The 13,211-nt window shown below is 43.7% G+C and overlaps 1 protein-coding gene across 1 annotated transcript in view; it reads left to right on the top strand.

Annotated features, from left to right (window-relative positions):
- Positions 1-13,211, top strand: part of LOC132401647 (leucine-rich repeat and IQ domain-containing protein 3-like) — a 168,209-nt gene that overhangs the window by 130,143 nt on the left and 24,855 nt on the right. The window contains exon 7 of the mRNA XM_059983662.1: positions 2,088-2,226. Within this exon, the coding sequence (XP_059839645.1) occupies positions 2,088-2,226 (139 nt within the window). The remainder of the gene's footprint in view (positions 1-2,087; positions 2,227-13,211) is intronic.

Below are 13,211 nucleotides of genomic sequence, written 5' to 3'. Positions count from 1 at the left end.
TTTGGCCAACTCCTCTCTTATACCACTGTAATTCCACTGAAATACTGCTATATCAGGCTTTACTTTCTCCCTATCAAATTTAAAGTTGAACTCAATCCTATTGTTATCACTCAGACACACACTTAATCATCTTGGAAAATTGTGTGTGTGTGTGTATTCCCATGCGTATATTACTGTGTGTAATCCTCTGTGTATACATTTGTCTGTGTGTATGTGCGTGCGAGTGTATGTTTATTCCTCTGTGTGTGTGTGTGTGTGTGTGTGTGTGTGTGTGTGTGTCTATGTGTATGAGAGAGAGAGAGAGTCTATTCCTGTGGGTGGGTTGGTATATGCGCTCCTTTGTGTGTTAGTGTGTGGGTATTCCTGTGTGGGTGTGAGTGCCTGTGCATTCCTCTGTGTATTACTGTGTCTGTGTAACTGTATGCTTTGTATTCCTTTGAGTGTGCGTATTCCCACGTGTGTGTGTGTGTGTGTGTGTGTATTCCTGTGTGCTTATATTCGTGTGTGAGAGAGAGAGAAAGAAATACTGTGGGGTGGGTGTATTCTTCTCTGTGTGTGTGTGCGTGGGTATTCCTGCACTTTGTGCATGTGTGCGCGCATTTTCTGTGTGTACTCCTGTGTCTGGGCACATGTGTTTGAGCATTTCATATTCCTGTGAGTGTGTATTCTCATGTGTGTGCTCCTGCATCTGTGTGTGTTCCCAGGTGTGTGTGTGTATATTCCGGCATGTGTGTGTGTGCGCGTGTTCCCTCGTGTGTTTTATTCCTCTGTGTGTGTGTGTGTGTGTGTGTGTGTGTATATATTACCATGTATGTGTGTTTGTGCGTGAGTATATTCCTGTGCATTTATGTGTGCTTGTATTCATGTATGTGTGTATTACTGTGTGCGTGTATTACCACATGTGCATATTACTGGGTGTGCGCGAATGCGTATTACTGCATGTGTGTATTTCCGTGTGTGTGTACTTTTATTCCTGTGTGTGTGTATGTGTGTGTGTTCCCATGTGTTTGTGCGTGTGTTCATGTGTTTGTGTAAGTGTGTGTATTCCCATGTGTTTGTATGTGCTCCCGTGTGTCTGTGTGCGCATGTGTTCCCAGGCATGTGTGAGCGTGTATTCCCGTTGTGTGTGTGTGTAAGTGTGTATTCCTGTGTGAGTATGTGCCTTTGTGTATTCCCATGTGTTTATTTCCATGTGTATTTGTGTGTGTGTATTCCTGGGTGTTTATGGGTATTCCCATGTGTTTGTGCATGTATTCACGTGTTTGTGTAATTGTGTGTATTCCCGTGTGTGTGTATTCCAGTGTTTGTGTGTGTATTTCCATGCATGTGTGTGTTTATTCCCATGTGTTTTTGTGTATGTATTCTCGTGTGTGTATATTCCTGTGTGTTTATGTGTGTGTGTATTCCCATGTGTTTGTGTGTGTATTCCCATGTTGGCGTGTGCTTCCCTGTGTGTCCGTGTGCTACTTTGCGCCCTTGTGTGCGTGTGTGCTCCCATGTGTGTGCTTCCCAGCGTGTACATGCGCATGTGTTCCCAGGCTTGTGTGCATGCACATATTCCCATGTGCGTGTGTGTCCTCCTGCCTGTGTGAATTCACGTGCGCATGTTCCCGTGTGCGTGTGTGTATTCCTGTGCTTGTGTATTCCCATGCATATATTGCTGTGGTTATTCCTTTGTGTGTATACATCTGTCTGTCTGTGTGAACCAGAGAGAGAATGAGAAAATTATTGTGGGGGGTGTGTGTGTGTGTGTATTCTTCTGTGTGTGCGCACGTGGGTATTCCTGCACTTTTTTGTGTGTGTGTGTGTGTGTGTGTGTGTGTGCACGCATTCCTCTATATGTACTCCTGTCTGCCTGTGTGTGTTTGAGTGTTTCGTATTCCTGGGAGTATGTGTTTTCCTCTGGGTATTCTTGTGTGTGTGTGTGTGTCTGTGAGTGTAGGCCGTGTAATTGCACTACAGCGTTATAAGATTGGCAGCGTCTGTAATTTTGTTCTTGTCTCTTTATTTAGCTGCTTACATCACTGTCAGCAGTCAGGCATGTACTGAAATGGTTCAGTTATTTGTGTGACACTGTGTTCGTTTAGGCCCGGTACAAAGCCAAAGAAATATCGTCTGGCATTTACCCACACATCTTGCAGAGGAAGAGGTGGAACACGAAGCTTCAAGGTGGCAGTCCTGTCAACCTCCAAGCAATGGCTCGGCCAAACGTCACCCCACAGGGTGGTAAGTGAATGAATAATCCTTTTCAATGTATTTACCCCTCTCCCTTAGCCTTTCCCCTCTAGTTTTAGTTGCCTCTACTCTACCATGGGGAAAAGTCACTCACCATTTGCCCAATCTCTGCCTCTCATAAAGTGGGTGGTAGAGTAGTGGTTAGCACAATGCTTTAGAGTGCCAGTGATCAATTCCCACTGCTGTCTGTAAGGAGCTTGTATGTTCACTCTGTGACCGTGTGTGTTTCCTCCAGGTGCTCCAGTTTCCTCTCGCATTCCAAAGACATATGGTTTAAGATTAGTAGGTTGTGGGCATGTTACGTTGACACCAGAAGTGTGGTGACACTTGCGGGGGCCCCCAGCACATCCTCTGTGTTAGTCATTGACATTAGTGATGCATTTCACTGAATGTTTCAACGTATGTGCGACAATTGAAGCTAATCTGTAAATCTTATCAAGTCTCCCTTCAGCCTGCTTTGCTTAAGAAAAGCAAATGCAGTTTGTCCAATCCTCCCGATAACTGCATATCCTCTGCACCCTCTCCAACATAACCACAGCCTTCCTGTAGAGTGATGATCCCGACTCCCTATGAGGACAGACTGTAGAGGTTTGCTTTGCTTTCCATGGAGGTGGGACCTGGTAGAAGTGTACAGGTTTCTGAGGGCCGTATGTAGGTGGAGAGTATGAAACTTCTCTCAATGGCAGAGATGCCGAGAACAACAGAACGAAGAAGAAATGGAGATTGGGGTCCACGTCAATCGATCCCTCGACATTGCTGAGCAAGTTGATTGGGTGGTTAAGAAGGAGTATAGTGTGTCAGCCTTCGTTAGTCAGGGGATTGGGTTCAAGAGCCGCAAGGTAATGTTACCCCTCTGGTTACTCCTCTTGGACTAGCATTTTCAGTTCTGGTCACCTTATTATAGGAAGGATGTGGAAGCTTTAGAAAGGGCACAGAGGACATTTACCAGGATGCTGCCTGGATATCTTATGAGGATCAGTTGATAGAGGTGGGGATTTGCTCCTTGAAGTGAAGGAGGATGAAAAATTACTTGATAGCAGTATACAAGGTACTGATAGACACAGATAGAGTGGACAGCCATGGTTTTTTTCCCGAGGGCATGAATGGCTCATACAAGGGGGCAGAATTTTAAAATGTTTGTAAGGAAGTGTAAGGGGGGGGGGTGTCAGAGGTATATTTCTTTTTAGACAAAGTGGTGGATGTATGGAGTGTACTGCCAGGGGTAATAAGGGACATTGAACAAATACAATCAATAAAAGAAAAAATGGAGGGTTATAAGACCATAAGACATAGGAGTAGAATGAGGCCATTCAGGCCATCGAGTCTGCCCCACCATTTCATCATAGCTGAACCTGGATCTTATTCAACCCCATACACCTGACCTCTCACCATATCCCTTGATGCCCCAACCAATCAGGAATCTATATCAAATTCTGCTTCAAATATACCCATGGACTTGGCCTTCATTGCAGTCTGTAGCAGAGTAGTCCACAGATTCGCTACTCTCTGACTAAAAAAATTACTCCTTAACTCTGGCCTAAAAGGGTTGCCCCTCAATTTTGAGGCTGTACCGTCTAGTTCTGGATACCCCCACCATAGGAAACATCATCTCCACATTTACCCCATCTAGTCCTTTCAATATTCAGTAGGTTTCAATGAGATCCCCACTCATTCTTCTAAATTCCAGTGTGAGCAGGCCGAAAGCTGCCAAACTCTCCTCGTGTTAACCCCTTCATTCCCAGAATAATCTTCGTGAACCTCCTTTGAACTCTCTCCAATGACAACACATTCTTTCTGACACAATGGGCCCAAAATTATTGACTATAGTTAAAGTGCAGCCTGACTAGTGTCTTAGAAAGGCTCAGCATTATCTCCTTGTTTTTATATTCTATTCTCCTTGAAATAAATGCCAACATTGCATTTGCCTTCTTTACCGCAGACTCACCCTGTAAATTAAACTTCTGGGAGTCTTGCACAAGGACTTCTAAGTCTCTGCTCTTCTGATGTTTGAATTATGTAGAAGGGAAGAGTTATATTGATCTTAAAGTATGTCAAAATGTCAGCACAACATCATGGCTGAAGGGCCTGTACTGTCTATGTTCAAAGACTTGGGGTAAAGGGTAGATGGATTGGAAAGTATCTATGGAACAACTTCCTTCCCCAAGAGGGTTTTGAACCTGGGATTAACTAAGGGGGCAGTGAAGACAGAGATCATCACAACATTTACGAAGTGTCTGGAGAAGCAGTTGAATCAGCAAGACTGAAAAGGAACAAGTGCTGATAAATGGGATTGGTGTAGATAGGCACCTGATGGTCATGAACATCACATGATGAGCCCAAGGGCCTGTTTGTGTATTATTTGACTCTATGATCCCTGAAAGCAAGAATTGCACAGTTAATTAATTGCAAACAAGAGAAAATCTGCAGATACTGGAACTCTAAGCAACACACACAAAATGGTGGAGGAACTCAGCAAGCCAGGAAAAAAGGGTGCTGAACACTGAGGCTGGTGGACGTACATGCACATCTGGTCTTACCCCATCCTCCTGCCACCCTATCAGGGATAAACCTCCTCTTGTTTTCACCTACCAGCCCACCAACCTCCACATCCAGCACATAATTCTCTGAAACTTCAGCCATCTCCAATGTGATACCACTATCAAACAAATCTCCCCCTGCCCCACCAACTTGCTGTTTTCTGTAGAGTTCGCACCCTACGTGGACTCTCTTGTCCATTTGTCCCTCCCCACTGATCTCCTTCCTGGCACTTAAGCAGAACAAGTGCTACACCTGCCCCTACACCACCTCCCTTTCTACCATCCAGGGCCCTAAACAGACTTTCCAGGTGAGGCGATACTTCACCTATGAGTCTATTGGGGTCATATACTGTGTTTGGTCCTCCCGGTGTGGCCTTCTGTATGTCAGTGAGACCCAGTGTAGATTGGGAGATAGATTTGCTGAGCACTTACACTCCATCCACCAGAATAAGTGGGATATCCCAGTCGCCACCCATTTTAACTTCACTTCCAACTTCCACTCTGATATGTCAATCCATTACCTCTTCTACTGTTGAGATGAGGCTACACTCAGATTGGAGGAACAACACCTTGTATTCTGCCTGGGTAACATTCAACCTGATAATATGAATATTGATTTCTCAAACTTCCAGTAATTCACTGTCCCGTTCCTTCACTATTCACCATCCACTTTTCCCCCTCTCACCTTAGCTCCTTGCCTGTCCATCACCTCCCTCTGGTGCTCCTCCCACTTTTCTTTCTTCCATGTCTTCTCCTATTAGATTTCTCCCTTCTCCAGGCCTGTATCCCTTTCAGCAATCAACTTACCAGCACTTTACCTCATCTATCCCCCTTCCAGTTTCACCTATCACCTGCCGTTTCTGTCCCTCGCCCCATCTTTTAAATCTACTCCTCAGCTTTTTTCTCCGGTTCTGCCGAAGGGTCTCGGTCCAAAATATCGACTGTACTTTTTTTCTGTAGATACTGCCTGGTCTGCTGAGTTCCTCCAGTATTCTGTGTATGTCATTTACCATAAAATATAGGAGCAAAATTAGGCCATTCAGCCCATCAAATCTGCTCTGTCATTCCATCGTGGTTGATCCTGGATCCCACTCAAACCAATACATCTGCTGTCCCGCCATATCCTTTGATGCCCTGACCAATCAGGAAACCATCAACTTCCACCTTAAATATACACATGGATTTAGACTCCACCATAATCTGTAGTAGAGCATTCCACAGATTTACTGCTCTCTGGCTAAAAAAATATTCTCCTTGCGTCTGTTCTAAAGGGTTGCCACTCAATTCTGAGGCTATGCCATCTAGTTCTGGTTACCTCCACCATAGGAAACATTGTCTCCACATCGACCCTTTCAACATTCAGTAGGTATCAATGAGATCCTCCCACATTCTTCTAAATTCCAGTGAGTACAGGCTCAAAGCTGCCAAATGCTCCTCATGTGTTAACCCCTTCATTCCCAGAATAATCCTCATGAACTTCCACTGCGTTCTCTCCAATGGCAACACATCCTTTCTGAGATAAGGGGCCCAAAACTATTGACAATACTCCCAAGTGCGGTCTAACTAGTGTCTTATAAAGACTCAGCATTATCTCCTTGTTTTAATATTCTATTCCCCTTGAAATGAGTGCCAGCATTGCATTTGCCTTCTTTACCTCAGACTCAACCTGTAAATTAACCTGCTGGGAGTCTTACACGAGGACCTCTAAGTTCCTCTGCAGTTCTGATGTTTGAACCTTCTCTCCACTTAGATAACAGTCTGCACTATTGTTCCTTTTGCCAAAATGCATTTTCATACATTTCCCAACACAATATTCCATCTGCCACTTTTTGATCATTCTTCCAATTTGTTAAAGTTCTGCTGCAATCGCATTACTTCCTCAGCACTACCTACCCCCCCCCCATCTATCTTTGTATTATCTGAAAATTTTGCCACAAAGTCATCAATTCCATTATCCAAATCATTGACAAACAATGTGAAAAGCAGCAGCCCCAATACTGACCCCCGAGGAGCACCACTAGTCAGCTAACCAGAAAGGCCCCTTTTATTCCCACTCGCTGGCCTGTCAGCCATTCCTCTATCCATGCCAGTATCTTTCCTGTAAAACCATAGGATTTTATCTTGTTAAGCAGCCTCATGTGTGGCACTTGATCAAAGACCTTTTGAAAATCCAAGTAATTGACATCCACTGCCTCTCCTTTGTCCACCCTGCTTCTTACTTCCTTGAAGAATTCTAACAGATTTGTCAGGCAAGATTTCCCTGTACAGAAACCATACAAGTACTACATTTTGGTACGACTAATCAAAATAGGACATACATGGTAAATGGTAGGGCACTGAGGAATGCAGTAGAACAGAGTGATCTAGGAATATATTGAGATTCCTGAAGGTGGAATCTCATGTGGATAGGGTGGTGAAGAAAGCTTTTGGTATGCTGGCCTTTATAAATCAGAGCATTGAGTATAGGAGTTGGGATGTAATGTTAAAATTGTACAAGGCATTGGTGAGGCCAAATTTGGAGTATTGTGTACAGTTCTGGTTACCGAATTCTAGGAAAGATGTCAACAAAATAGAGAGAGTACAGAGAAGATTTACTAGATTTACTAGAAGATTTACTGAAACCTGGGTTTCAGCACCTAAGTTACAGAGAAAGGTTGAACAAGTTAGGTCTTTATTCTTTGGAGCATAGAAGGTTGGGGGGGACTTGATAGAGGTATTTAAAATTATGAGGGGGATAGATAGAGTTGGCATGGATAGCTTTTTCCATTGAGAGTAGGGCAGATTCAAACAAGAAGACATGAGTTGAGAGTTAAGGGGCATAAGTTTAGTGGTAACACAAGGGGGAACTTCTTTACTCAGAGAGTAGTAGCTGTGTGGAACAAGCTTCCAGTAGACAGTAGAAGTGGTAGAGGCAGGTTCAATATTGTAATTAAAAAAAAAAATTGGATAGGTATATGGACAGGAAAGGAATGGAGGGTTATGGGCTGAGTGCAGGTAGGTGGGACTAGGTGAGAGTAAGCGTTCAGCACGGACTAGAAGGGCCGAGATGGCTTGTTTCCGTGCTGTAATTGTTATATAGTTATAAGTATCTCAAAACTTCATCCATAATAATAAATTATTACAGATTATTATAGAAAGATGCTTTATATTATTGGCTAGTCTTCCCTCATGTTTTATCTTTTCCCTTCTTATAGTTTTTTAGTTGCCTTTTGTTGGATTTTAAAAACTTGTCCATCATCCAACTTCCCATTCACTTTAGCTACCTTCTATGCCCTTTCCTTGGCTTTTATGCCGTCCTTAGCTTCCTTTGTCAGCCATGGTTGCCTACCTCAGCCATTTGAGAGCTTCTTCCTCTGTGGGACATATCTATCCTGCGCTTTGTGAACTAAGTAGAGCAGCATCTCTATTTTCTGCAAAGGCTGAGGAAAGTCCATCTCCCACCCTTCATCCTCATCACATTCTACAGGGGTTGTATTGAGAGTATCCTGAGCAGCTGCATCACTGCCTGGTTTGGAAATTGCACCATCTCGGATCACAAGACCCTGCAACGGATAGTGAGGTCAGCTGAGAAGATCATTGGGGACTCTCTTCCTGCCATAACGGACATTTACACTACACGCTGCATCCGCAAAGGAAACAGCATTATGAAGGACCCCGTGCACCGCTCATACAATCTCTTCTCCCTCCTGCCATCTGGGAAAAGGCTCCGAAGCATTCGGGCTCTCATGACCAGACTATGTAACAGTTTCTTTCCTCAAGCTGTCAGACTCCTCAATACCCGAAGCCTGGACTGACACCTTGCCCTACTGTCCTGTTTATTATTTATTGTAATGTCTGCATTGTTTTTGTGCACTTTCTGCAGTCTTGTGTAGGTCTATAGTCTAGTGTAGCTTTCTCTGTGTTGTTTTTTTTACATAATTCAGTCTAGTTTTTGTACTGTGCCATGTAATACCATGGTCCTGAAAAACACTGTCTCATTTTACTATGTACTGTACCAGCAGTTATGGTTGAAATGACAATAAAAGTGACTTGACTTGACCAATCCCCGAAACTTCAGCCATCTCTGCTCTTCCATCATCCCCGCCAGTATCCCCCTCCATTCCAGTTGGGCAAACTTCTCTCTCGTGCCTCTGTAATTCCCTTTATTCCATTGTGATACTGATACATGTGAGTTATGCTTCTCCCTCTCAAATTGCAGTATGAATTCAATTATATTATGATCACTGCTTCCTCAGGATTCCCTTACATTAAGCTCTTTTATAAGATCTGGGTTATTATACAACACCCAATCTAAAATGGCCTTTCCCCAGTAGGCTCAAACACAAGCTGCTCTAAAGAGCCATCTTGAAGGCACTCAACAAATTCCCTCTCTTGCGATCTGACACCAACCTGATTTTCCCAATCCCCTTGCATATTAATGTCTCCCATTGCAATTGTGTCATTAAGGTGGAAGTGGATTGTAGAAAAGCAGAACATTGAAACCCTTGTAGCTCAGGTACAAAGAAACACAGAGGGATGGAAGGAAAGTGATAAAGAATGCAAAAAGAGAATATGAGAGAGTATGAGCGGGACATCAAGAACAGAACTGCAAATCTTCAGAGCAAAAGCATTGTGGCTGCTTGTTGACTGACAGCTCAGATAGCTTCATTGGAAATCTGAAGATGGATCCTTACTAAATAGTTAATCTCGCCGTCAGTGAAACAGGAACACTAGAAATAAATTGAGGAATCTGTTAGATTCAGTGTCAGTCTAAAAATGGTGATGGGAGAATTAATGAGATTAGGCATGGGCTAATCTTCAGGAGCCAATGGTTTCTATCACACAACTACTACAGGGAGTACAGAAGGAAATTATTAATGTGTTGGCCGAGATATTCTCAATTGAGAAATTGCCTCACTGTCCTGGAAAAGTGCCAAGGCATCTCTGTGTTAAGATGAGTGGCCGGGATAAGATGGGGATGGATCTGTTAAAATGCTGTTTCTGGAATTTGTTAACTTTGGGCAGAGTATCTGAGTTCTTGCAGAAACACTTCTTGATCAGAGAGAGTCAGCGTGGGGTGAAAGGGTGACTCGTGTCTAATAAAGCCAGTTAGTTTTTCTTTTAGGATGTAATGAACAGGTAAGTGAGGCTATGTCTCTGAAAAAAGTGAAATTTCCCAGTGCCCAACCATTTCAATACCTATTCCTAATCCTGTTCCAGCATGGCAGTTCATGGCCTCCCTTTCTTTCTTTACCATGATGAGAGGCAGCACCTCATATTCCATCTAGGTCGGCTCCAACCTGATGGCATGAATATCGATTTCTCATTCCATTATTTTTTTCCCTCCAACTTCTGTCTTCTTCCATTCCTGTGGAAAACTATGTATACTATGTATACTATGGACACGCCCCTCTGCTGACTGCTCCTGTGGCTCCTCCCACAGACCCCTGTATAAAGGCGATTGGAGGCACTGCTCCTCCCTAGTCTCCAAGATGTTGTGGACACATTTGCAGCTAATAAAAGCCCATCTTTTGCCTCCCGTCTCCGAGAGTTATTGATGGTGCATCAATTTCCCCACTCTGGCTTCTTGGCTCTCCTCACCTGCCTATCACCTCCACTGGTGTCCCTCCTCCTTCCCTTTCTCCTATGGTCCACTCTCCTCTCTTATCAGATTGCTTCCTCTCCAGCCATTTACCTTTCTCACTCATCTGGTTTCACCTATCACCTTCTAGCTATCCTCCTTCCCCTATTCCTACCTTTCCGGCCTGGCTCTTCCCCTTCCTTTCCAGTCCTGAAGAAGGGTTTTCTGATGACTCTGCCATAATGGATGCATCAGCAAGGGAAATGAGGCTGAGTACAGGGCTACGGTGGGAAACTTTGTCACATGGTGCAAGCAGAATCATCTGCAGCTTAATGTGAAAAAGACTAAGGAGCTGATGGTGGACCTGAGGAGGGCTAAGGCACCAGTGACCCCTGTTTCATTCCAAGACATGATGGAGGATTACAAATACCTGGGGATACAAATTGACAATAAACTGGACTGGTCAAAAAACATTGAGGCTGTCTACAAGAAGGATCAGAGCCGTCTCTACTTCCTGAGGAAACTGAGGTCCTTTAACCAGTACATTATGGAGTGGATGGGAGTCATTGTCCAAGATGGCAATTTTGCAATTTTGTCCTATAATCTGCCTGCCCTTCTGGACAGTCTCACTACAAACTGGTCAAAGAACACTGAGGCTGTCTACAAGAAGGGTCAAAGCCGTCTCTATTTCCTGAGGAGACTGAGGTCCTTTAACATCTGCAGGACGATGCTGAGGATATTCTATGAGGCTGTGGTGGCCAGTGCTATCATGTTTGCTGTTGTGTGCTGGGGCAGCAGGCTGAGGGTAGCAGACACCCACAGAATCAACAAACTCATTCGTAAGGCCAGTGATGTTGTGGGGGTGGAAATGGACTCTCTGACGGTGGTGTCTGAAAAGAGGATGCTGTCCAAGTTGCATGCCATCTTGGACAATGACTCCCATCCATTCCATAATGTACTGGTTAGGCACAGGAGTACATTCAGCCAGAGACTCATTCCACCGAGATGTAACACTGAGCGTCATAGGAAGTCATTCCTGCCTGTGGCCATCAAACTTTACAACTCCTCCCTTGGAGTGTCAGACACCCTGAGCCAATAGGCTGGTCCTGGACTTAATTCCACTTGTCATGATTAACTTATTATTATTTAATTATTTATGGTTTTATATTGCTATATTTCTACACCATTCTTGGTTGGTGCGGCTGTAATGAAACCCAATTTCCCTTGGGATCAATTAAGTACGTCTGTCTGGTTTTGGTCTGAAACATCGACTGTTTATTCATTTCCATAGTACTGCCTGATCTGCTGAGTTCTTCCACCATTTTGTGTGTTTTATAACCATATATAACATATAACCATATAACAATCACAGCACGGAAACAGGCCATCTCGGCCCTCCTTGTCCGTGCCGAACTCTTAATCTCACCTAGTCCCACCTACCCGCACTCAGCCCATAACCCTCTCCTCCTTTCCTGTCCATATACCTATCCAATTTTACTTTAAATGACACAGCTGAACTGGCCTCTACTACTTCTACAGGAAGCTCATTCCACACAGCTATCACTCTCTGAGTAAAGAACTACCCCCTCGTGTTTCCCTTAAACTTTTGCCCCCTAACTCTCAAATTATGTCCTCTCGTTTGAATCTCCCCTACTCTCTCAACGGAAACAGCCTATTTACGTCAACTCTACCTATCCCTCTCAAAATTTTAAATACCTCGATCAAATCCCCCCTCAACCTTCTACGCTCCAATGAATAGAGACCTAACTTGTTCAACCTTTCTCTGTAACTTAAGTGCTGAAACCCAGGTAACATCCTAGTAAATCGTTTCTGCACTATCTCTAATTTATTGATATCTTTCCTATAATTCGGTGACCAGAACTGTACACAATATTCCAAATTTGGCCTTACCAATGCCTTGTACAATTTTAACATTACATCCCAACTTCTGTACTCAATGCTCTGATTTATAAAGGCCAGCGTTCCAAAAGCCTTCTTCACCACCCTGTCTACATCAGTCTCCACCTTCAGGGAACTATGCACTGTTATTCCTAGATCTCTTTGTTCCACTGCATTCCTCAATGCCCTACCATTTGCCCTGTATGTTCTATTTGGATTATTCCTGCCAAAATGTAGAATCTCACACTTCTCAGCATTAAACTCCATCTGCCAATGTTCAACCCATTCTTCTAACTGGCATAAATCTCCCTGCAAGCTTTGAAAACCCACCTCATTATCCACAACACCTCCTACCTTAGTATCATCGGCATATTTACTAATCCAATTTACCACCCCATCATCCAGATTATTTATGTATATTACAAACAACATTGGGCCCAAAACAGATCCCTGAGGCACCCCGCTAGTCACTGGCCTCCATCCCAATAAACAATTATCCACCACTACTCTCTGGCATCTCCCATCTAGCCACTGTTGAATCCATTTTATTACTCCAGCATTAATACCTAACGACTGAACCTTCTTAACTAACCTTCCATGTGGAACTTTGTCAAAGGCCTTGCTGAAGTCCATATAGACTACATCCACTGCCTTACCCTCGTCAACAGTCCTCGTAACTTCTTCAAAAAATTCAATAAGGTTTGTCAAACATGACCTTCCACGCACAAATCCATGCTGGCTACTCCTAATCAGATCCTGTCTATCCAGATAATTATAAATACTATCTCTAATGCTTTGGATTTCCAGCATGTACAGAATCTCTTGTGTTTATTTATGTGGGTCGTATACCTGTGAACTTCCAAATGGCTTCTGATGAAGTTCCACAGAAAAGATAATTACTAAGCATTAAAACACATTGGCTTGAATGGAGCATTAGTCAGGGGGAGAAAGGCAAGGATTCATGATGTCTAAAAATTATC

The sequence above is a fragment of the Hypanus sabinus genome, chromosome 11 (genome assembly GCF_030144855.1).
Source record: "Hypanus sabinus isolate sHypSab1 chromosome 11, sHypSab1.hap1, whole genome shotgun sequence".
NCBI classification, from domain to species: domain Eukaryota; kingdom Metazoa; phylum Chordata; class Chondrichthyes; order Myliobatiformes; family Dasyatidae; genus Hypanus; species Hypanus sabinus.
Note: the sequence above shows the minus strand (reverse complement) of the source record. Positions and strands in the feature narration are given on the sequence as shown.